Source organism: Pseudonaja textilis, chromosome 2, assembly GCF_049901715.1.
Source record: "Pseudonaja textilis isolate UNSWEBS1 chromosome 2, rPseTex1.2, whole genome shotgun sequence".
In the NCBI taxonomy this organism is placed as follows: domain Eukaryota; kingdom Metazoa; phylum Chordata; class Lepidosauria; order Squamata; family Elapidae; genus Pseudonaja; species Pseudonaja textilis.
Genome location: NC_141991.1, coordinates 73,695,434 through 73,718,141, shown reverse-complemented (window position 1 = coordinate 73,718,141; position 22,708 = coordinate 73,695,434). Strand labels below are relative to the sequence as shown.

The 22,708-nt window shown below is 37.1% G+C and overlaps 1 protein-coding gene across 2 annotated transcripts in view; it reads right to left on the bottom strand.

Moving 5' to 3' along the window:
* Positions 1–22,708, bottom strand: part of FLT4 (fms related receptor tyrosine kinase 4) — a 105,077-nt gene that overhangs the window by 17,135 nt on the left and 65,234 nt on the right. For both annotated transcript variants that reach the window (XM_026696589.2, XM_087924299.1), the window contains exons 12-23: positions 21,521–21,629; positions 19,455–19,814; positions 17,563–17,709; positions 15,451–15,582; positions 15,016–15,122; positions 14,343–14,478; positions 13,320–13,424; positions 9,471–9,584; positions 8,465–8,553; positions 4,904–5,060; positions 2,320–2,414; positions 923–1,045 (exon numbers count right to left, since the gene is read on the bottom strand). In XM_026696589.2, the coding sequence (XP_026552374.2) occupies positions 923–1,045; positions 2,320–2,414; positions 4,904–5,060; positions 8,465–8,553; positions 9,471–9,584; positions 13,320–13,424; positions 14,343–14,478; positions 15,016–15,122; positions 15,451–15,582; positions 17,563–17,709; positions 19,455–19,814; positions 21,521–21,629 (1,674 nt within the window). The remainder of the gene's footprint in view (positions 1–922; positions 1,046–2,319; positions 2,415–4,903; positions 5,061–8,464; positions 8,554–9,470; positions 9,585–13,319; positions 13,425–14,342; positions 14,479–15,015; positions 15,123–15,450; positions 15,583–17,562; positions 17,710–19,454; positions 19,815–21,520; positions 21,630–22,708) is intronic.

Sequence of the window (22,708 nt, the reverse complement as noted above, 5' to 3'; positions counted from 1 at the left end):
CAGTGATAGCAAGTACAGATGTTACAGTGGGGAAAAACAATATTTTAGTCATTTTTTTTAAAAAAAAACACCCCCAAAGATTCTATAATGGTGTTTGAAGATGGGCAGAAAATAAAATAAATAAGAAATTTTCAAGTACCAGGAAGTTGCAATCTGGCATAATCTTATCTGCCTAAATACTGTAGTTGCATTTGCTATTAAAAAAACAGAAGTATTTCAAGATAACATTTTAATAGTAAGTATTTGTTCTCTCAAAGCACTTTTATAGATTATGGGTTTGCAAGAAAAAAAAAGTCCTATCTTCTACTTCATATTTTTTTAAAAAGTTGTATCAAGGGACCTTTATCGGTTAATGGAGACAGTGCCTGACTCACAGATTGCTTGCAAGCCCTGCTAAAGGCCATTGAGTCTTTTAGTGGTGGGAAGCAAGTGGTTTCCGGTTGATGTTGACTTCCAATTCAATCAACCCCAAATAGTATGTTAATGGCAATGGACTGTAGTATGACAGCTCAGAAATAAGGGCTATAGATTGCACAAAGCAGGCATATATTTTCCATCTGAACTAATACCTAGTTTATATCAAGAAATTACACTAGATAAAACATTTCTCTGCCTCATTCCTTCAGGTACCTTTCTTGGGACAAATATTTCCTCCGCATTGGGATACTGAAAGGACATTAGTAAATAAAATAAATTCAAAATACATACCGGCAATATCTTAATTGGACTAATTAAGTATCTACACAATAGAACTCATTCCACTATGAATTTTTGTCACCCCTGCTCATGTTTAACACAGCTATATTGATTTTTATAGAATAACACTGAACAATAACAATAACAATAACAATTTTTATACAATAACTGACAACCAACACCAGAAACCAGTTCCTATTTATCCCGAGAACAACCCAGAACTCACACTGCCCTTTCTGACATAGTCAGGGTCCTTGTAGATATCCCGAGCCAGACCAAAGTCACAAATCTTCACCACATTGTTCTCTGACAATAAGATGTTCCGAGCTGCTAAGTCTCTGTGGATACACTACAGGAAAATGCAGAAGGGTGCAGGGAGAAATCACAAATAAATGTTAATATAAAATTTTCAAAAAGGACAGAAAAATTGAAAAAAAGAAAAATGCTTAAATCTCTTTCAGGCTTGTCCTCTCAGTGAAAGACAAAAGTAAAAGAGGCAAGAAATCATTTCTAGAAATTACTGAATACCTTATGGTCCCTCGTATTTATTTGCAAAACCACAGCTTTGATTGTAAGAAAAAAAGTAAGAAATGCTGTTCTGGATCAGATCAAAGGCAATCTGGTCCAGTATTTTGCATCTCATGGTAGAATGGCAGGTGCTTCCAGAATTGCATAAGCAAACATAAGTAAACCTTGCTCTCAATAGCTTTGCGCTGTCTCTGCTTGGCCAAGCAACTGAAACAAAATGGCACAGGTGGGACCTATAATAAAACTGTACTCCTGTTCAATGGTGTGGCAGCCAGTCAGCCAGCTGTGTGTTGCTTTCCACCCTGCTACTTATACATTCTAGAAGACAGCTGGACAAATGATAAAAAATGCCCAAATGACTATTTCTATGGGAGAGCAGTGTTTGCTGCTCCTGTGTTAGGCATCAATGCTCTACCATGTGAACTAATAGACACACAGAAAAACGTCCTAACAGCTCACTTGGATGGGTTTCATTTCATTGCATGCGCACACGTGTATTTCCCAACTGAAAGTCAGTTAAGAAGGGGGAGCAATGTTGACTGCAATTTACTGGTAGGCTCCGTCACCTCATTTTGTAGATTCTGACTGCCTGCGGTTGACTCAGCCTTCCATCCTCCCATGGTCAGTAAAATGAGGATCCAGACTGTTGGGGGCAATATAGCATTGCTCAGAGAGTGCTATAAAGCATGGGTGCAGTATATAAATCTAAGTGCTTTTGCTATTGCTATGTGATCTGTGCAGTGGGTAGGAAAACAGTGTCTCTCCTTTATTGGATAACTCCTTCCCAATCTTTAAATCAGTGTTGTTGAACAGATGGCTCAACCCATAGTCAGGCCTTTTGTCAAAATTTGCATCCTACTTCAGACCTGTTCCTGCTCTCACCCCATAAGGAAAGCAGATTTTCTTCCACAGACAGTGGAATCCTCTAACCACTTTTCCTTTTTTTTTTCTCAAAGTTTCTCTACATTTGTTTTCATCCTGTATCATCCTGTGGATTACTGATATTTCTCCCCAATCATAACTATCAAGAGAAGACACATATTGAGATGGATGGATGGATAGTTGGATGGACGGATGGACAGATAGATCACTTACCTTTCTAGAGGCCAGAAACTCCATTCCACGGGCAACTTGAAAGCTGTAGCAGATCAGATCTTCCATTGTCAGGGGGCTTTGCCATAAATCATCCACTGTATAAAAGTGTAAGCAAGAAGGTTACATTCTGTAGGCTGGCAGTGGCAAAGCAAAGGTTGCTTTCCCCAGGCATCGGGATATATACTGTACCACTGCATTTGGAGGAGTGGGATGATGTCCCACAGAAATTTTGCTAAGTAGAAAAAAGTAGTGGAATAACTGGGGTCAATTACTATTGTCCAGGAACAGTGTTATCGTTGGTTATTAGTTAGTGAAAACAAACTGGGTAGCTGACAACTAAAGAACAAAGGCATTGTATGCAGGCAGTAAAAACAAGCAAAACAAAATGAAAATCAAATGAAACATAACATTATAAAAACTTGTCATTACAACCAAATGATGTTCATACCACTCCTTTCTTTCCTATCTCACCCATGCCAACACTTTAACAAGTGGATACTTACAAAGGGAGAGATGGTCTTCTGGATAACCTGGCCTGATGCTATATAGGACTTTTGTCAGGTATGAAAGACCAGGTCTACACATGAAGGTTAAATTACCCTGATTTTTTGCTAAAAGCCTGATGGATAAAGCTCAATGGCACTCAAAGGGAGTTGGACTTAGTTCTCTTGTAGCTATGTAAGAATTCTAGGCTGATCCCCCCTTTTCACCACTCCTATTGTGCCACCCCTTTTCCTACAGTTTCAAAGGTGATAACCAGCACCTTGAAAACAGAGTCAGTGCAACTGATACAACAATAGTATAGCATGGACAATCTGAGAGGTGCTCAGTACTATACAAGTGACCACATTTTGGACCAATGCTGACTTCTGGGGGAACTTCATATAAAGCACATTGCGGTAATCCAAATGAGAAGTGACGAAGGCTTGAGTTCAGGGCTCACGGTCCACAAAAGGGCACAATTGGCACACAAGATGAGTGTATAATGAATCTCCCCTCAAGCAGCAGCTGGGAGTCTAAGAGGACCCAGTTCTGTACAATTCAAATGAAAACAATGGAGCTTAAACATTGCTGTATGCTGAGTAATAAGTGCAATAGTGCTGAGAACATGGCCAACCTTTACACAAGTTATAGGATATCTCTTTATTAGATATCTATCCATTAATTGAAGTAAATCTTTTATCTGCCAGGAGTTAGCAGTTTAATTATGAGAGATTTAACAGCAAATAAACATGAATTCTGTCAAAGAAATTGAGACTGAATTGAATATATCTTTTTGGGGGAGCTTTCTGCATCTGTCTCCTGATTGAAAAAAGAAAGTCAGATAACAAAATTGCTTGCCTGCAGGAAAACTGTGTGTTTCTTTTTGCCCAGGTGCTGCAAACGATTAAGCCATGGAATGATACTGATCTTTTGTAGAATCATATATCTTTGCCATGTGACCTTAGCTAAAACGGTATATATTTCTGGAAAGTTATATATATATTCATGAAGTGACAGACAATGGTGTGCCTGAGAAGGCAGGAGATTGTTTTGATAAAAGGGAACTGTCTCATACAAAATATCTGGGTCTCTAAGAGAGAACTGGGAAGGGCAAAATGTTAAACTCCTATTTTTGAAACAGTATGAAAGAAAATATATTTTTATGACTACAATCCAGCTTATTTAGTATGTTAGCAAAGTTATATTAGTTACTATTCATATTGGTGAAATTTCTTGACTATATATTTGAATAAAATTGCTTCAGCTGTACAACTAGAAATAATTGTATTCATTAATACATTCATTAATAGTGCAACTATTATCAAACTTAGTTATAAAACAGGATAAGCACAGAGGTTTTTGTCAGCATTATGCATATACTCTTACCCAAATAAAAGCCCTTCCTCTCTCTCTCTCTCTCTCTCTCCCTCCCCTCTCATACACACACTTTTTTCATCAAATTAAGAATTTGTAAAGAAGCAAAGGATTATCCACAAGGTATTTCTGAAACTGAATTTAATACATAAATCTTAAATTCATTCAGTGCTCAATAGTCTGAATTAATTTGCCCCCTCTTCTAATTCTGTCTCTTTCAAATACCTAAGAAATTGTTTCAGGGGGTGCTGCCACTGGAATTCTAAATATTTTCCCTCTGAATTTTGGAGATATATTTAATAAAAAATGAAGAGGAAATATTATCAAAATCTCCGAGGAAGCACATGAAGCGAGTGTCAAGAAAACCTCACTCCTATTACAGGTATACCTTCATTCATTTTCGTTTATGGCATACACTATATAATTTCATAACATGATCCCCTGAAAATTCTGGGTCTTTCTTGACTTTATTGTGACCTAATTCTTATAAAGAAAAACTGGAAATACCAGTAATGACTCACTATTTCGCCCTATCCTATAAACTGGCTCTCCATTAAAACATTCAGTATATTGCTTTCCCATTGTTTTCTAATCACTAAGGTTAGGATAAATAGTAACCCACATTATTTACCATTATTTTTCAAGATTCATTAGGAGCATGATTTAAGAAACCCTGCACAATGAATTATAGTCCTCTAAAGGAAAAACAGTCGGACACTATTTTTACCTTCTTGTATGAAATGTGGTGATGCTGCTGTCTGACTCTTGTTCATTAGAAGCCTGTTAAGAATTGCACTGTCACGGGTGCAAGACCGGCTTCTTTTGTCTGATTGAACGGCTTCCACAATGGAACGAACTTGGATGCGCAGCCTTGGGGATTTTTCCTAAGACAACCGGATGACAAAAGTTAGCAATAGCACTAACACTTATATATTGTTTCCCAGTGCTTTACAGCCCTCTCTAAGTGGTTTATAGGGTCAGCATATTGAACCGCCCCCAACAGCCTGGGTCCTCATTTTATGGACCTCAAAAGGATGGAAGACTGAGTCAACCTTGAGCCTGGTGAGAATTGAACTGCTAAACTACAGGCAGCCGGCAAGCAGCAGAATTAGCCTGTAGTACTGCACTCTAACCACTGATTAGGAGGCAAATTATTCAATCACTAGGGATATTTCTTCTCATATTAGATCAAGCAGTCCAAACACACTAAACTTTATTGAGCAGATAAAAAGGTAGAGTAAACGTGAGAACAGCAGACAAACCAGTTACAACACAGATGAGCCATACAGTTTATTAGGTGGGTGGTGAAAATAAGAAATCCCTATTTGTATTTTATAGTACTTCTAAATGCCAGTCCTCAGCCCAGACAAATGGGAAGGGTTGGAGAAAGACTTAGTGGCCTATTCCAATTTTATTATCATCAAGAAGGGGTATGCTGCAGACTCCATTGGCAAAGAATTTCAGCTGGCAGGGTCCAGGAGAAAAACGTTTTCTGCTATAACTCACAACCATTTGGAACATTGTGCTTCTTGAAATGAGATCAGCCTCCATCCTCTTGGCCTTCCAAAAGACCCTGAAACCCTCAACTGGCAACTGGCTTGGGGGGGGGGGGCAATGGGGTATCCTATTTTAATAAAATAGGAAGATTCCCCCGATAGAATATTTGCATATTGATCTCTTTTATCAAAACTTTGATTAATTTTAATGCTTCTTAATATTATATATTTTAATGTCTTTACAGGTCTTACTGTTTTGTATTATGTTTTCATAATGTTGTAAGCAGAGGGGGTATTCAGCAGGTTCTGACCAGTTCTGGAGAACCGGTAGCAGAAATTTTAAGTAGTTCGGAGAACCAGCAAATACCACCTGACTGGCCCCACCCCCATCTATTCTCTGCCTCCCGAGTCCCAGCTGATCGGCTGGGTCTTTTGTTTCCCTGCACAGGAGAACAGAGCTGGAAAGCAGGTTAGTGGGGTGGGGAGGGAATGGGACTTTGCAGTAACCTTCCCCCAGGAGTGGGGAAGGAATGGAGATTTTGCAGTATCCTTCCCCTGCCACACTAACCAAGCCATGCCACACCCACAAAACCGGTAGTAAAAAAAATTTGAATCCCACCACTGGTCTTAAGCCACCCAGAGTTGCTTGATAGTGAAATGGACAGCATATATAGTTAATAAATAAATAGATTAATATTGTGTGGGGGAAAATTCTGATAAAAGCTTGAGTATGGTAGCAAAGGTTGGACTTCTAGGGAAGAAAGTATCACATGTGTTATTGGGAAGACCAACGTGTTACAAGTAGTCTGGGAGATAATGAGACAGCAGCAGAAATCCCCTTGAAGAGCTTGAATGCTAATGAAGCCTACGATGAAAGGCACCATCTGTGCTGGAACAAAATGAACAAGGCTGTACGGTTGGAATTGCAGCGTAAGAAGTATGAACCATGGGAAGCGGGATATCATCAAGAAAGAAATGGCTAGTATCAAAATAGGCATTCTTGCCATCAACTGGACTGGAAACAGCTATATTCAGCTAGATGAGTTGATAGTATCCTATTCCAGAAATGACAGCATCAGAAGGAATGGAGGAGTACTGATAACAAGCAAGAAAATCATCAAATAAGTCGAAAGCTTCCAAATAGTAAATTAGAGTATAATAGAGATTTGAATCAGAGCAAAACGTCTGAATGTCATCATTTTCCAAATAAATGCACCTACAGATGCATCCAAAGAAGAAGTAGAGCAATTATATGCTAACATCTGAAAAGAGTAGAGAAATTCTTAAAAAGGTACATTTTATGTAGTATAAAATTATGGAAATTTCAACCTACAAATCTGAGAAAATGGAGAAATCGTTGACAGATTTCGTTTAGGAGAAAGGAATGCAGTAGGCGATCACTTGGTGAAGTTCTACCAAGAAAATCAGCTGAGGATCACCAGTAGCAATAGCATTTACAGCCCTTTCTAAGCAGTTTACAGAGTCAGCATATTGCCTCCAATAATCTGGATCCTCATTTTACTGACCTCAGAAGGATGGAAGGCTGAGCCAACCTTGAGCCAGTGAGAATTGAACTGTTAACTGCAGGCAGCCGGCAGACAGCAGAAGTATAGCCTAAGATACTACATTCTAACCACTGTGCCACCACAGCTCTTGTACATTGTTTACATTGAATAAATGTTTATTTGACCATTACACTATTTATACACATGGATTTCACCAAATGGATTGTACCACAGCCAAATCAATTACACCTTATGCAGCCAGTAATGGAAAAGGATATTGGATAACCTGGATTTTCTTAATGTTCACATGAATTGTTTAACCACTGCAGTGACTCCCTTTATGGCCATCGTAAAATGGTTGTAAAATTGAATCCCATCATGTGACCACCTTGACTTATTATGACCCAATTGTGATCATAAATTGAGGACTATCTGTACTGTGCACATCTTGCATAGCAAATAGTATCGAACAAAGAGATACTAGGCTTCACCAAACCAGTGATGTCACTGGAAGTTTTCCAAGCTAAGAGTACCTGATTTTAGTCAAGTCCTGCAATCAAATTGCTTAGCTAAATCAGCTATGGTTAAAAAAAAATGAGGTGGTAAAGGATTGATATAACAGAAGAAACATTAAACTAATTTGTATAACATCAGGAAGAATGGAGAGAGCTAATCTATAAATCTGAAATTGGACGAGACTAAACAAATAAAGACAAATATAGAGGTCTATCTATTCCAGTCTCCCTTTTTTGCAATGCTGACTTCTACATGCCTTTGGCAGCCCAGAAAACTGAATAAGAGGACAAGAGTCCCTTTCCACTGTTGTTCCCATGCAACAGACATTTAAAGACATACTGCTTCGGAACCTGATTGAGGAAGGGGACAATTTAAAACAGTGGAGCAATAAATGAAAAAAATTTTTTGTGTATTCTTCTTGCTTCCACAAGCCTTCCTACTTTGCCCTGTCAGCTGATTTTCTTTTGGCAAGATTTCCAGATTATGAAAATCACAAGTAGGGAAGGCAATTTGAAAGCAAAAGTTATGGTTTCTCATTATCATAATCATTATTCTTCCAACAGGACATTGTCTTCAGTGACAAAATATGTCCTACCATTTCATGTAGTTAGTTTTCCATTCAAATATAACGCAACAGTGACAGGAGACTTTACATAAAAGTTTATACATGCAACATGCTTCCAATTTCATTGCTCAATATTCTTCAGAAGATCATCACCTTCTCCAAAGATAGGGATTAGAAACAGTGCTAGGAAAACATCAGTTACATACCCTGTAAGGGCTGAATCCTTCCCGTTTGGTTCGCAAATAATTGGAGAGGTTTCCATATTTGCAGAATTCAACAATTACCATGAGGGGACCTGCAAAAGAAAAGCCAATGGAGAAAGGAAGGAAGGGAATTGCACAGAAAATGTTAATCATCCATTTCATATTGTTGGACTTTCACTTTTCACCCAAGACATTTCTTCAGTTCAACTTTGGATGAGAGAAGCATGATGTTTTCAAAGGAAAAAAACCAAGAAGGTGCAGTTGCTTTTCTGAAAAAGCATCTTTGGAACACAGAAAAAGTAATGAACTGTAACTGTCTTTTGAGGGGTGGTCAGTTGGTTGAGTGAAATATTACCAATAATAATTAGCAGCAACTTTGCAGAGTTTCAGTTTCAATAGTTTATTTAAAATGTTTATATAGCCACCCATCTTATGGCAACTCCTGGTAGAACTTTATATCTAAAGGGATTGTTTTATTGTTGAATAGAGCAGTGGTCCCCAATCGTGGCTCAGCCTGGTGCCTGTGTGAGTGGCAGACGCACATGCGCATGCACAGCTCCATTTGTGTGAGTGGCGCATGCTCATTCTCTGCCCATGGGAATGGAGCTATGTGTGTAAGCGAGGATGTTTGCCCTCGCACCCAAAGATCCACTTGCCTAAGCAGCAGGCTCTTGTGCTCATGTGTGAACAAGCTCTGCTTGTGCGAGCAGAGGACGCTTGAGCGGAAAGTGCTTGTGCTTGCCCACAAAGTTCCACTTGCATGACACAAGCGCCCACTGCTCACGTGAATGGAGCTTCACTTGTCCACGCTTGCCCATTTCTTCCAGCTCAATTTTGAATAGGCCACAGCCTGGGAGTTGGGGACCTCTGGAATAGAGCACACTCCCCTGCAAATCTGCATGAGTGCAATTTTTTGACACCAGAACTTGTGCTTATTCAAACAAAAAGATTTTGTAGCATTGCTTTTATTTTTCCCATTTGCCACTCAATACTGACGAAGCATATTTACCATTAGGTTTGGTGCAAGCTCCCAGGAGATTTACCACGTTCAGATGGTTTCCTATGTGAATGAGGATCTTCAGTTCTGACATGAGAGCCTTATGCTCACTTGCAGTAGCTCCCTCTGAAACAAGTCTAGCTTCAGTTATACGTATCAGTATTAGTCTTTCAATCATTCAAAGCTATTTATATTTAATTTTCAGATGAAAGGATAAAAAAACTTCTACATTACATAGGGAGAACAATTCATTGTAAACAAAAGAACCCTCTCTTCATGCATCCTGTTTTTAAATTACGTCTTTGCAACGATATGCAACCTGTTGAATAAGGCCCTTTATTTATATGGATATTGCGCCAGCACAACAAAGCTTTTTTTCTTACGGATATTTTATTTTTACATCAGAACCGTAAATGCACGTACTTGGGGCTAAGCCTCACTATGAGTTGGGATTTGCTTCTGAAAATAGAGGATTGTACTGGAAAACCACCATAGCGCTGAGATCTGGTAGTTATTTACTGGAGCACAAGTCAATAGAAATGTGTGGGGAAAAAAAATAAGTAGCATACAGAGGGGACAAGATCTTTAACCCAACTAACAAAATTATTGACCTAAAATCTATTTTGATTGCTTTTCATAAATACAGATGGGCAACCTATAGTGACTACCATCAAGTAACTCCCCCCCACCCAACATCTCAGAGCCAAAGTGCTCATACAGTGCAGCTTTTTGGCCCAATTAATTTGATTGGTAGAAAGTTACAGAGATAGCTTCACCCACTTCTGGTTCTGATTCTGAATCTAGCCACCATTTTTGCTAATCCTCCTAAATTGATTTTTCTCATGCATCAATGACTCTTCACAGGAAAAAAGTATTTATGCTCCAATTACATAATACTACTCTAATGATCAGTTCCTTAGTAGTAATGAAAGCATTACTACAGTGAGATTGTTGTGCGTATCTATGTTTCAAATTTATAGGAAAAAACAGGTACATTTACAAACTTCCATAAAAATTAATTAAGATACAAATTCATGATATTCTTAGTAAAAAAAAACATGTTTGTCCCTGGGCTATAAAATATTTTTAAAGAAAAGATTTACTGTAAATTTATTTACTTTTAAATCAATTCATACAATATGGACTTGAAACTCTTGTCCCATTTTGATTTTTTGCTTTTAAGTTTGTTAATTGTGGTTTGGGTAGGACCAGTACAGTTTAAGGTTGCAAATATGATTCTGAATTATAAGCCAATACTTTAGAATCTATTATTATATGAAGCAGTATATAATTTTTCTCTTTTATAAGGGAAGGAATGTGTCATCCTGGATTTACAATCTTAGATTGATGATATACAGTCACTTGCTGCTTATGAATGTATATTAATGTAAGGGAAAGATTAATCACTATTATTCTATGTGATTGAAGTTTAATGCTGTGTTTTAAAACTGAGTTGTTACACACACTCACACACATATAAAATAATAATAAAATTCTGAAGCATATTGCTTCAGCTTAAGGCCATGATAAATATATTATGACAGCTCAATACAGGGATAGCTACAAATGGATGGATGTATAAATAAATTGAAATGATTACTGAAAAATCTAGTTCCATATCAATGCTATTTATAAAGACATCAAATTTCACCTCAGCTCTCTGTGACTCAGTAGCAATTTGCCATCATTTTAGTTCTATTTTCAAATCAAATCAAAACAAAACTAATAAAAACAATCATTTATTATGTCTGTAATATCAGTCATCTATTATAAATAAAAATTATATAAGCTAACACATAAACACCTGTAAATGTTTGATTTAATTTCTGATTTAAAAAAAAAATTATATATACGTGGTACATTAACCGAACAGAAGCTCAAAGTAGTGCCTTAATTGCCCCCCAGCTTGGAATTCTAACTATAAACCCTAGGACATAAAAAAAAAAATTAAATTTTTTTGATACACACTGAAGCAGATGGAATAAAAACTTCCTGGATCAAAAACTAGCAATGCTGGTAAACAATACTCTGTTTTTTTCCTCAACAGCCACTGTACAAAAGATGGCACTTGAACCAGAGCAAAACCACAGTGTCCTACTGAAGCAGATACTGATACTACAAATACTGAATTGCAATAAGTCTTTTTTATTTTCAATGATTGAAAGATATAATCTTCGATCAGTGAAGATGCATCAGCATTTTATGATCATCTCTAATATAATATATAATATTCAGCTCCCAGCTCTTTTACTCAGGGACTCAGCAGTGTTATTTTAGTGCAGATTTTGGACTTGATTCTCTGCATGATCTCCTTCAAGTCTGATGGTTAGTAATTAGTATTACTAATTTGTATTAGTAAATTTTGTAATAATAGCTGAAGCAATACAGGCAGACATGATGATTTTTTTCACAAAGAAAAGCTCAAAACTCCCAGAAAAATTAGAAATACCACAACAAGGAGAAAAATAACCCTCTACAGTAGCAATAACACTTTTCTAATTTCAGTGGAACAGTGACAATTTCTGTACAGTGGATGGAGCATAGCTTTAAGACCAAACTCCAATTATTAAAAGACCCTGATTCTGTTGTAATAGTATTACTCAATGCCTAGCCCTTTGAAATAGTTTCCTTGGTTTTCCCTACCCTAATTCACATTGAGGTTAGTTTTTAGAATCCCCACAGAGAATTAAAATAAATAGAGATGTAAAAGCTGCAATTTAAAATGTTAAGTTGATTAGAAAAATCTGTTAGCACTTTCAAGTGCTTTAAGCCTTTTTATAAAATAAGATTCTATCAATATTCCATTATAGTACTTAGGGCTGAAGACATTAATCAGTTATATTAACAGTTAAGCTACAAATAAGATATTCTGTTCTGTTAATTAAAATATTAAAATATCTTGTCTCCAACCATCTTTCCTTCATGTTTCTTCTTTTTACTTTTAACTTGACAACAATTATTTCTGGTAGTTTTACGGCACACAAACCCTCAATGTACACTATGCCGCATTTAGGATTTTGAAAAACGGGAAAGGATTTATGTAGTTCTCTTGTTCCTGAGCAAGCACATCCAAACAGAGCAGAATGTTTGGTCTGTAGCCCCAGAACTGTTAGACATGCCTCAGAAGTCATGTCTCCCTGTTGGCGTAATTGAACGACAATTTCTATCCATTCTGAGATAGGAAATACCAGAATTCCTAAGACAGGCATATAAGTTTAAAATTATGACACTCAAGTTAGCTAATAATTTAGTGCTTGCTGGATGGTAATCTTCACATTTCTTGTTCAGAATCAGGCTATGCATTTAAGGGATTACTCTCAATTTGAGTGTTCTGCTCTCTGAAGTCTAGTATATAGTAGGCTTTCTTCAGTGTTCTGGGACATTAACACTATTTTGCTTTGTAGAAATGATGAACTATTGTGATGTTCTTTAATGAAACATCCAGGAATCATTATCGAAACATCATTTACAGGACAACTTATTTCAATTAATTCATTTTATTAGGTATTTATAAGTTGAATCGTTGGCTACAAGTGACTGCTTCCTGTCCAATAATTGAAAGCTCTGTTGGGGAGAAAATTTAACAGATTTGAAAAGATGATTTTAGTTATTTGAAATTCAGTGTTCACAAAAATTCTCATTTGTTTGCTAGATTTCTATCCTATCTCATGGAGACAGTGAAATATTATTTTAGTTCAGTAAGATCAGATTTGTGACTTCTCTTAATCAAACCACAGTTGAACATTCAAGAACGATTGTTAAAATCATGGGGAAATTGTCTTCCAGAAACAATTAGTATCTCGATGGATATTTCCAGACAGAGCACCAGTATTCTCATATTTATCCATTTATTTTGTCTACCTTTCAGCATTTTAACTGCCACAGTTTCACAGCTGTTGCTTTTGTTAATTCCAAACGCAGAGGCTTCCATTACTTTCCCAAAAGCTCCATGGCCCAGGACTTTACCTGAAAAAAAGTAAGAGGGTGCAAAGCAGGTTTTAAAAAACCCAGAGTGCAATTGGAGGAATTGATATAACTATTCACAATGACTTGAATGAGACTCAAACAAAACAGGAAATCGAGACAACAAAGAAATAAAGGTATGAAAAGGAAGAGGAAATAATGGCATTTTCACCATGAAAACAGGTGGTGCTGCCTTTTCACAGTAAGGGTACAGAGTGGAAGTGAGAAAGAGGCAGTGACAACAAAGCAAAGGAAGGAAATCACTAGCTGAAGCAGGATGTCATGTCTTGCTTTTGAAAAGAAAATACCAGAGAAGTGAGGGCATTAGACTGGCAAAGATGGCACTTCAGTAACTGCTGTATCCACTGTCCATGTGCCTTTAGATAGACCCACCCTGGCTGTACGCATACTGCAATCCAGAACACAGTGGATGTTGGGTTGGGGCCAGGGGTGGGATTCTACCGGTTCTGTCCACTTCTGTAGAACCGGTTGCTATGAAAAGCAGCAAACAGAGAGCATACATAGAACCGGTTCTATGTCTGCTGATGTTTTGGTCCACCCGCCCGCCTGGGCTCTGACCTGATCTTTCTTTCCTGCGTTTTCAACCGCAGCTGCTTTGCGCGACACAGCTGCAGTTGCAAAAGCAGGAAAAAAGTGCTTTTTCAATCGCTGCGCGCCCGCATGCAGCACTGCTCAGCTGTCCAGGCAGCTAGACGATGACAATATACATGCGTGCAAAATGTAAAATCATCGAACCAGTCGTTACACCGATTGGATCCCACCCCTGGTTGGGGCAACAAAAACGGTAAATCTTACTGTTGTTACAGTACAGCTCTACCTGCGGTACATGCCCTTATCCACAATCAGAGTCCCCATGATTGCTATTCCTCTCTCACCAGCAAACACAATATTTTTGTGTACCTAATCGAAGCCTCTCCCGAGGAAATTCCCATTTGCTGGAATCATAGGTCAGGTATTCACACTGTTCTTCCAAAGGGACTTCATTTGGATTCATGATAATGGAAAGGTAGCCTGTCTTGATATCAGCATGAGCAGGCTGCAACACAAGAGAAAGATTGTGAAAGACTAGATTGTGGTCATTTTGCTTAGTTCTTTGAATCCTGATCCTTGACACTGGCTCTGCTTGTCTTAGCAAAAAGAAAAAATGGTTCTGACATCCAGTCACTCTATATAACATCTACTAAAAACTGATTCATTGTGAGAATTTTTGTCCTATTAAGTTTGCTATACTTTATTTACAAACAAACAAACAAACAGCATGAGCAAATGACAGAGTAGGGGGCTCTATTTGGTTCTTTTCCACAGCAAGGCTAACCTTATTCAAGGCTGCCAGCCATTTTTTTCCCTGATAAAAAGCTGATAATTTTTGCCTGAAGGAGAATAAAAGCATGACAGTGTTGGAATGGGACTACAGAAATGGCTATCCTATGTTATCTTCCCCAACAAGATGCCTTTCGGATGTATTTGCTTATATTTAATAATAATAAAATATTCTTCTGATTTGAAAGTTGGAGCTTTTTATGATTCTGCTTGCTACTACACCAAATCAAACATGCTAGAAAAGAAGCCTTACTCTCTTGATATTACAGAAGATGAGGATCAAGAGAATCCAGAAGAAGATGGCAATAACCCCTGTTCCGATTAAGATTACGATTTCGACATTGGTCCTGTCATCTGAGCCTATAGGTGAGGAGAAACATGAACAAAAGAAATAGATGAATGATTAGAGCAGGCATATAACAAAACAAGGATTCACACAGAGAGAAAGCCAACACACAGAAAGAGCCAAGGAGGAACTGTTGGATATTTTCCATGTTTTCTTTTGATTGGGCTAATTAGGCATAACCTTTGGGGATATAAATGGTGGAGAATGAAATTTGTTTTATTGCCCCAGTATGGCAAAAGGCCTTTCTTCCTTCCAAATGGTTTACCTTGCTTCTGCTGCTGCTTTATTTCCATATACACCAATCTCTCTATAAAATCAGAGGACTGAAATTAGTAATAGTACCTTCTACAGAAACACTGGCAGAGGAATTCACACAACCTTTGGCATTGCAGACACTGCAAAGGTAAAGACCAGCATCTTCTTCTCTCACCCTTTGGATACTGAGCCTCTGATTGGAATCTGCCAAGTCAATCCCTGAAACATGGAGGAAAAGACAGGTATTCGGTTATGAATAATAGCATGTAAACCAACACCAATCCTTTGTACCTTCATTCCTGAATTTATATACTATTTCAGGTAGCTGATTCTAAGTACCAGTAGTGCTCATTGTTGGACCTTCCTTCCTTCCTTCCTTCCTTCCTTCCTTCCTTCCTTCCTTCCTTCCTTCCTTCCTCAAGTTTATATCACTGCCAATCTCATTAAGGTTACTTTGGGTTCTGCATACAATAAAAACTGAACAATTAAAACATAACTATAAGTAAAACCCCAGGAGGGTATCCTCAAGGTCCTATATGCAACATAGTCATTTCATGGACTCCCTAATACCAAATTAAAGTTAATTTCTGAAAAATCAGTAGAGTTGAGGCCAATCTCTCTCTGGGGGGTGGGGATAATGTTCCACAGAGCAGCTGCTTGCCTTCTGTATCTCGTCAAATGCCCCTCCAGCTTAATCTGATGGGAATGGGAAAAATGTATCTAGGAGAGGGAGTCCTTGACATGACTTAGTCCCATGCCATAAAGGTCTTTAAAGGTCAAAACCAGCACCTTCAACTGAACTTTAAGGAGATTGGCAACCAATGCTCCTCTGGAACAGATGCATTGGTTGATGTAACGCAGGGGTCTTCAAGCGTGACAGCTTTAAGACTTGTGGTCTTCACTTCTTCCTCCAGTCATGTTAGCTCAGAAATCCTGGGAGTTGAAGTCCACAAGTCTTAAACTTGCCAAGTTTGAAGTCCTTGATGTAACGTATGCAGTGCTGGAAGTACACATAACTGCCTGCAACGCCACATTTTGCATCAGTTGAACTTTTAAGGTTCTAGATATTCATCAAAGGCTACCCCATGGAGAGCGCATTAAAATAGTCCAGTGCTTCCAAACCTTTTCCTTCATTATCCAAAACTGCTAAACAAAACCCTTCTTTTACTTAATGTAAGTAAAATCTTTTGAGTCAATTTAAATATCCAGTCTTCTGTGATTGGATAATAGGTTTGTGTGTCATTACCTAAAGAAAAGCCACTTTTACCCGGGTTTGAGAAACACTATCTGTTTGGGATGTGACCACAGCATGAGCAACTGAGACAAAACATTACTATTAGTAGTAGTAATAGTACTAATAGTATTAACCTTACTATTGGCACTTGGCAGTTTTAAAACCATATGCTCCCATACTAAAGTAATATCTATAAAACACTAGCATCCATCCATTTGGATGTACTTAGGAAACAATTCACATAGAAGATATCATGCTTTTTTCAAAGTAATAGCAATATGTATATAATAAATTACATTTGCTAATGTGAGAGTCTATTCTCATGATCCAAAGAAAACAACCTGAAAAATTGCCAAAGCAAGAAAGAATAAACAGAAACTAGATCTTGTGTCCAAAAGAGGTCTTTTTCAAACATGGTGCAAATTTATTTTCTCTTTTGTCTAGAATTTAATTTAGATGATGTACCTTGAAAGCACCAGGTTGGTAAATGCTGCTTTTATGTATGCAAATAGTTTATTTGGATTGCTGCCCATATTTCAAGCATGGACATTAATGTATTTGTAGGAAAGGGAAGGTTCAAAGAAACCAAAGGAATAAATTCTGCGTTGCCTGTTTGTTGCTTGGAGCTTTACACACACTCTTCACAATAATTTATATTTTTTTCTACATTTTTCAGGTTCTATGTACTAATTATAGATATTTTTTTCCTTATACATTGTTGTATAAACCAACAGGTATATGTGAATGATTTTGAGGATACACTGTAGCACCAGGTGTTTGTCCTTCCTTCCTTCCTTCCTTCCTTCCTTCCTTCCTTCCTTCCTTCCTTCCTTCCTTCCTTCCTTCCTTCCATCCATCTTGAATGGTTTGAAACTTTCAAGCTTCTGCATTTCCAGTCATAGGTGTGCAAGTATTCTGTCCATGAATACTCCATTCCTTAAACCCATGAAACTAACCAGCCGTACCTGAGACTTTTTCAACCAGCTTTTCATCTTTATACCAGTTGATGTTTGGAATGTGCACACCATCCACCTTGCAGCGCATCTCTATAGAATCACTCACATTCACCAGGATGTTTGACAGGTTCTGTTTCAACTTGGGCATCTCTAAAGCTGAAGCAATGATATTAAGGGAACAACGATGAGATACAAGAAATGTGAGAATAAAGCACAGGTGCTCTGTACAGGGAGAGCTGAACACTTTCTTGAAGAGAGCATGTTACAAATAGCATAAAAATAGAAAATAAAAAAGAACCCTGGCCATGGCAAATCAAAGCAAAGATTGCTCTTAATCCATAAAGCATTTTTGCCATTTCTACTATGTGATAAAAAGAGGCCAATTAAAATCTTCAGGTGATTGAGATATTAATTCACTTTGAAAGCCAACATAAATACAACCTTCCTGAACACCATAACAGGCTGGGTTCTTCTAATAATTTGTATAGCATTTTTTCCTAAAAACTGGAATATCTGGCTTATTCCAGTTATCCCTGGCACTGTTTCAATCTCAATATGCAATTTTTCCTCTCCAAATACTTCTCTGATTGATTTTTTTTGACTGGCTTATGTTGTTTCAATCTAGTAGCAACATTATAATTGTTACCAATGTAAGTGGCAGGAAAACAGAACTTGTTTTACAATATTTTCCCTTATGTTCTCTTTTCAAATTTGCAGGCAGGAAATCCATGGTTGCTCTACCCAACTGCATAAATATTAAACATGACACAATATTGTTTCTAAAACTGCATTCTGGCTCAGCTGAAGTAAGCTAAAACAGCAACATCAATGGGTTCAGGAAAATTGAAAAGTCAATGGATTCTACTGCATGCCTAAGTGTCTATTACCCAACTTTTTTTTTTTAAAAAAAAGCAAAATAAAATAGCAATTTCTTCTTTTCCCCCTGCAATTACTGCCTTATAGACAACCTGTGGCATGTGCACATACTATACATACAAATGTGGAAATACATGCTACATATTTCTCTTTCACACATGGATAGCATTCATTAATTATAACACAACATTAGTTTCCTTTATAAACATGGGAAATATTGTACCACTTTCACTGTTAGTGATTTTTTAAAATATATCTGTTGACTCACATCTTCTAAATGTATATTTTCTAAATGTATATTTTCACTATGTTTTTCTCCTTCAGTTAGGATTGATAGCCAACTTTGAACTATGATTTTATGAAGCAAACATTCTAGCTTGTCACTAACATTATCAATGAAGTTATCATGCTTTAACAAAGCAGGTAAATGTGTTAGCATTGTGCCAGTGTTAAAGGAAAACAAATATCTATTCACAATTCTGCATAAAAATATGGGAGCATTTCTTCTTATGAAATAACACTTGAATAAGAAATTTAATAACTCTATTTCCAAGCAAGTCTCCTCAGAATAATCTGAATCCAAATGATAGCCAGTGCATTTTGGGAAATGGTGTAACACTGGACATTTAAGATCACAACAATTCACAAATCACCAGACCTACTTTTAAATAATGAGGGAGACATATTCTGTACTTGGACAACATTTTATTTGTCATTTCAGCCATTACTTTTTTCCTCAGCATATCTACTGCTATGAGGACTCAGGTTATTTTCATCAAAGAAATCTAATTCCATCTGCCTCAAGTCTCCAAGAATTATCTCTGTTCCATAAAGTACCTGGAGAGAGAGAGAGATCTATAACCCAGAGATTAATTTCAGGTCATTTCAATCCAGAATAAATCTGATTGGTTAGAATTCTTCACAGTGTTGCCCTTGTTTTGCATTAGCCAAATCTGCATGTTTCAGTGCATCTTTCAGCCCAACAAGGTTTTCCCTATTAATTTGACTTTCTCAGTGGTCCTTACCATGTACAGAGATATATCTTTTGTGGCAGTGTTTTTCATTGTTTTCTCTGTTTTGCACTTCACATACATAGTCTCCTTCATCTTCTAGAGAGATACTTGGGATGTTGAGTGTCAAAGCAGCATAATTGGAGTTAGGTTTGAAATTCAATTCACCCTGCAGCTTCATTGCATAATGGTGGACATTCTTGCAATCCAGGACTAGAGGGTTGCCTTCTTCATAATTTAATCTTGAAAGATTGAGCCGGTACCACTGAAGGTTTTCGTAGGTATAGTTATCGGCATTGCAACTTAGTCTCAGGTCTTGTCCCTCAATGGGCTCCTCGGAAGGCTCAGACTCAATTTCAAATCCATTTGGTATGGCTGCCAAGACAGCAAGAAAAGAAAACAAATATTCAATCACTAAAACAGATGTGGTTTTACGAATGCTAAAATGCCTGTGCCCAATTCTGCTTATACAACACTGCTGCCCTTATTTACTTTGGGCTACGTGTTTTACAATTGTAGCAAATCGTTTAGCATTTTATAAGTTTGTTTTAATGCATGACCAATCAAAGATCTCTGAAATTTGGGCGTCAAATATTCTGGTTGTACTGCGGCTTTGCGTTGTACACACACACACACACACACACACACACACAAAATTGTGAAGTGCTTAGTACTCTGTGAACTTAGTTGTTTGCTTGGAGACATTTCATTACTCAAGCAGGTAACATCATTTAATACTGGTAAGTGTAGAGTTTGCTTTTTCTTTATATACAGTAGCTTGCTCTGCCTCTGATGGTGGTGTGGTTTTCTCCTTGATTATTAGGGTATTGTTTTCTATTTAATTGTTTGTATGGTGTTAATCCCAATTTATCTGGGTATTAGGGAAGAAACCCTACACTCATTAGCACTGATGATTTTTGTCAAGTAATTAGATGTTAGATGTAATTAGATGTTTACAAGCAAACAGCCAAACTCACAAAACATCAAGGACTCTGCAGTTCAACCCTGAGCTATATATATTCTCATCTGTTGAACAAATAGAATTGAAATAAATGATCCATTAACAACTCTAATCCAGGCAATGATAAAAGAATTACTATGATTGTATAGTTACAGTTTCACATTGAAACAATGTCAAGTTCTGTGTTACCAAAAAGGAAATCTATTTACAGGCACTATAGTACTGATAAATAGTTCAGATTAAAATCAAGCCCTATTATCTCATTGGCTAAATTCATATAACATGCTTATCTCAAATCCTAATTATCAAAACACAGTGATTATATTCATGTAATATTCCATGCCCGAATTTCAGTTATGGATTAACATGATTGCCTGCTCTGTTAACACAATGGCTAAACTGCACTCTGAAACAGAAATCATTAAATCACATTTTAGCTTAGTTTAATGGTTGTGCAAACTGCTGTCTGTCTCATATTTGTTCCATTAGTAAACAAAGATGTTTTCTAGAAGTCCTGGGGATTCAGTGAGTAAAATTCAAAACCTCCGCTTCTAAAATCTGGAAGTATGCAGATTCTATTCAATAGGCAAGGCACTAGGTGGTGCTACTGTACCAGAAACACTTGGAAATGGGCAATGCCACCTTTTAAAAAAACCCTGAATGTGTAAGTGTGTTAACAGAAAGGCAAATCTTTCTTTGCTCTAAAACATCTCTCAATTTGCTTCTCTACCTCACATGACTTTGAATGTATAATGTCTTAAATATTTTGTCATAGATGTTTTTGTTCAGATAAAGCACTTTAAAATACAAACTCAAGCTGTGCAAACTCAATTATATAGATTTTTATAAAGTGAATTTTTCAAAAGTCTAAATTTTCAAATGAAAATTATAACAATAATTTGTTAATAATGGTTCTGATAATGATTTGGACTAGCAAACAATAAAGGTATGCTTTAACGCTCTATATTGCTTAATTATGAAGACACAACACCAAACATACTTTGATAAACAATTTCCATTCAGTGATTTCAAAAAGATTAAGGAGTCTCTAAAATTCTTTAAATTCTTCAAATGTTATATAACAGGTTGTTTAAGTGAATTCTGTTTTGAAGATACTCACTTGTTACATAAAAGTAGATCAATCGTTCATCACGACCTACTTTGTTGGAGGCTACACACTTATACATAACAGAAACATTGGCTTCTTGGACAATTAAGTTGCTGATGGTCTGAGGAAAAAAAATATGAACAAATATAGGTTTTTTTCAAAGATTTTTTTTATCCTGGCTTTATTATTGTTTTTCTTTTATTATTGTTTTTCTTACATTTATGTCACCCATCTCACTGTTGTAGTGACTCTGGCGGCTTACAGCATAATAAAAAGATATAAAGCTTAATAAAGGCTAAAAAAAACCAAGAGGATGGGCAACATGGGGTAGGGATCTCTCTGTCTCATCAGCCAACGTCAACCTAGTACACTCCTATTGGAGCCACAGGTTAACTAGCAGAACCAAATCTAAAGACTCGTCCTGAAGGCCAGGAGTTTATAAAGAACTCAAAGGGACATTCATACCCAATACTCCTTCCTTCTCCGATTTTCTTCACAACAACAACTCTGGGAAGTGAATTGGGCAGAAAGAGAGTGACTGGCCCAAAGTCACCCATCTGGCTATCATGACTTAAGGTGGGGATAGGATTCAATATCTCTCATCTTTTAGCTGATGCCTTAACCATTAGATCAAACTTGTATTGTAACTCCAAGTTTTTAACTTGGAAAGATATAGGACTTTCACCTGTCCCTACACATTTTTAAAGATTACTATCCTCATAGCACTTCTTTCCTGTGGAAAATTGTGCAATAAAATCATTTAAGGTTCATGCCAGTTGTCCACACAATGTGCTGTTTCTTTTATCTCTGCATTTGGTTTCACTGGACATGTGCTCAGTATGAATATTCTCCAACAATCTGCTGCTGTTGAAATGCTGCTGTTGCACTGAGATATCCTCCTCAGTGAAACAGCAAAATCCATTCATGGTCCTTTTCTTATTTAGGGGGACTAGCATGGAAGAAGATTTAATAGGGAGAGACATCAGAAAACCACAGCTTACAGATCAAACACCTTCATCACTGCGGGACAAAGAACAGATGAAAAACACCTGATGTCTGCTCATGACTTCTGCAGAATATATAGAGTGTAATATACAATAGGCAGAATGCTAATTTAAATTATAAATGTAATGGTCCAGTATATATCAACAAACGGTAGGTTCTGACATATCCAACTACATTAATATTAAATAGGATAAA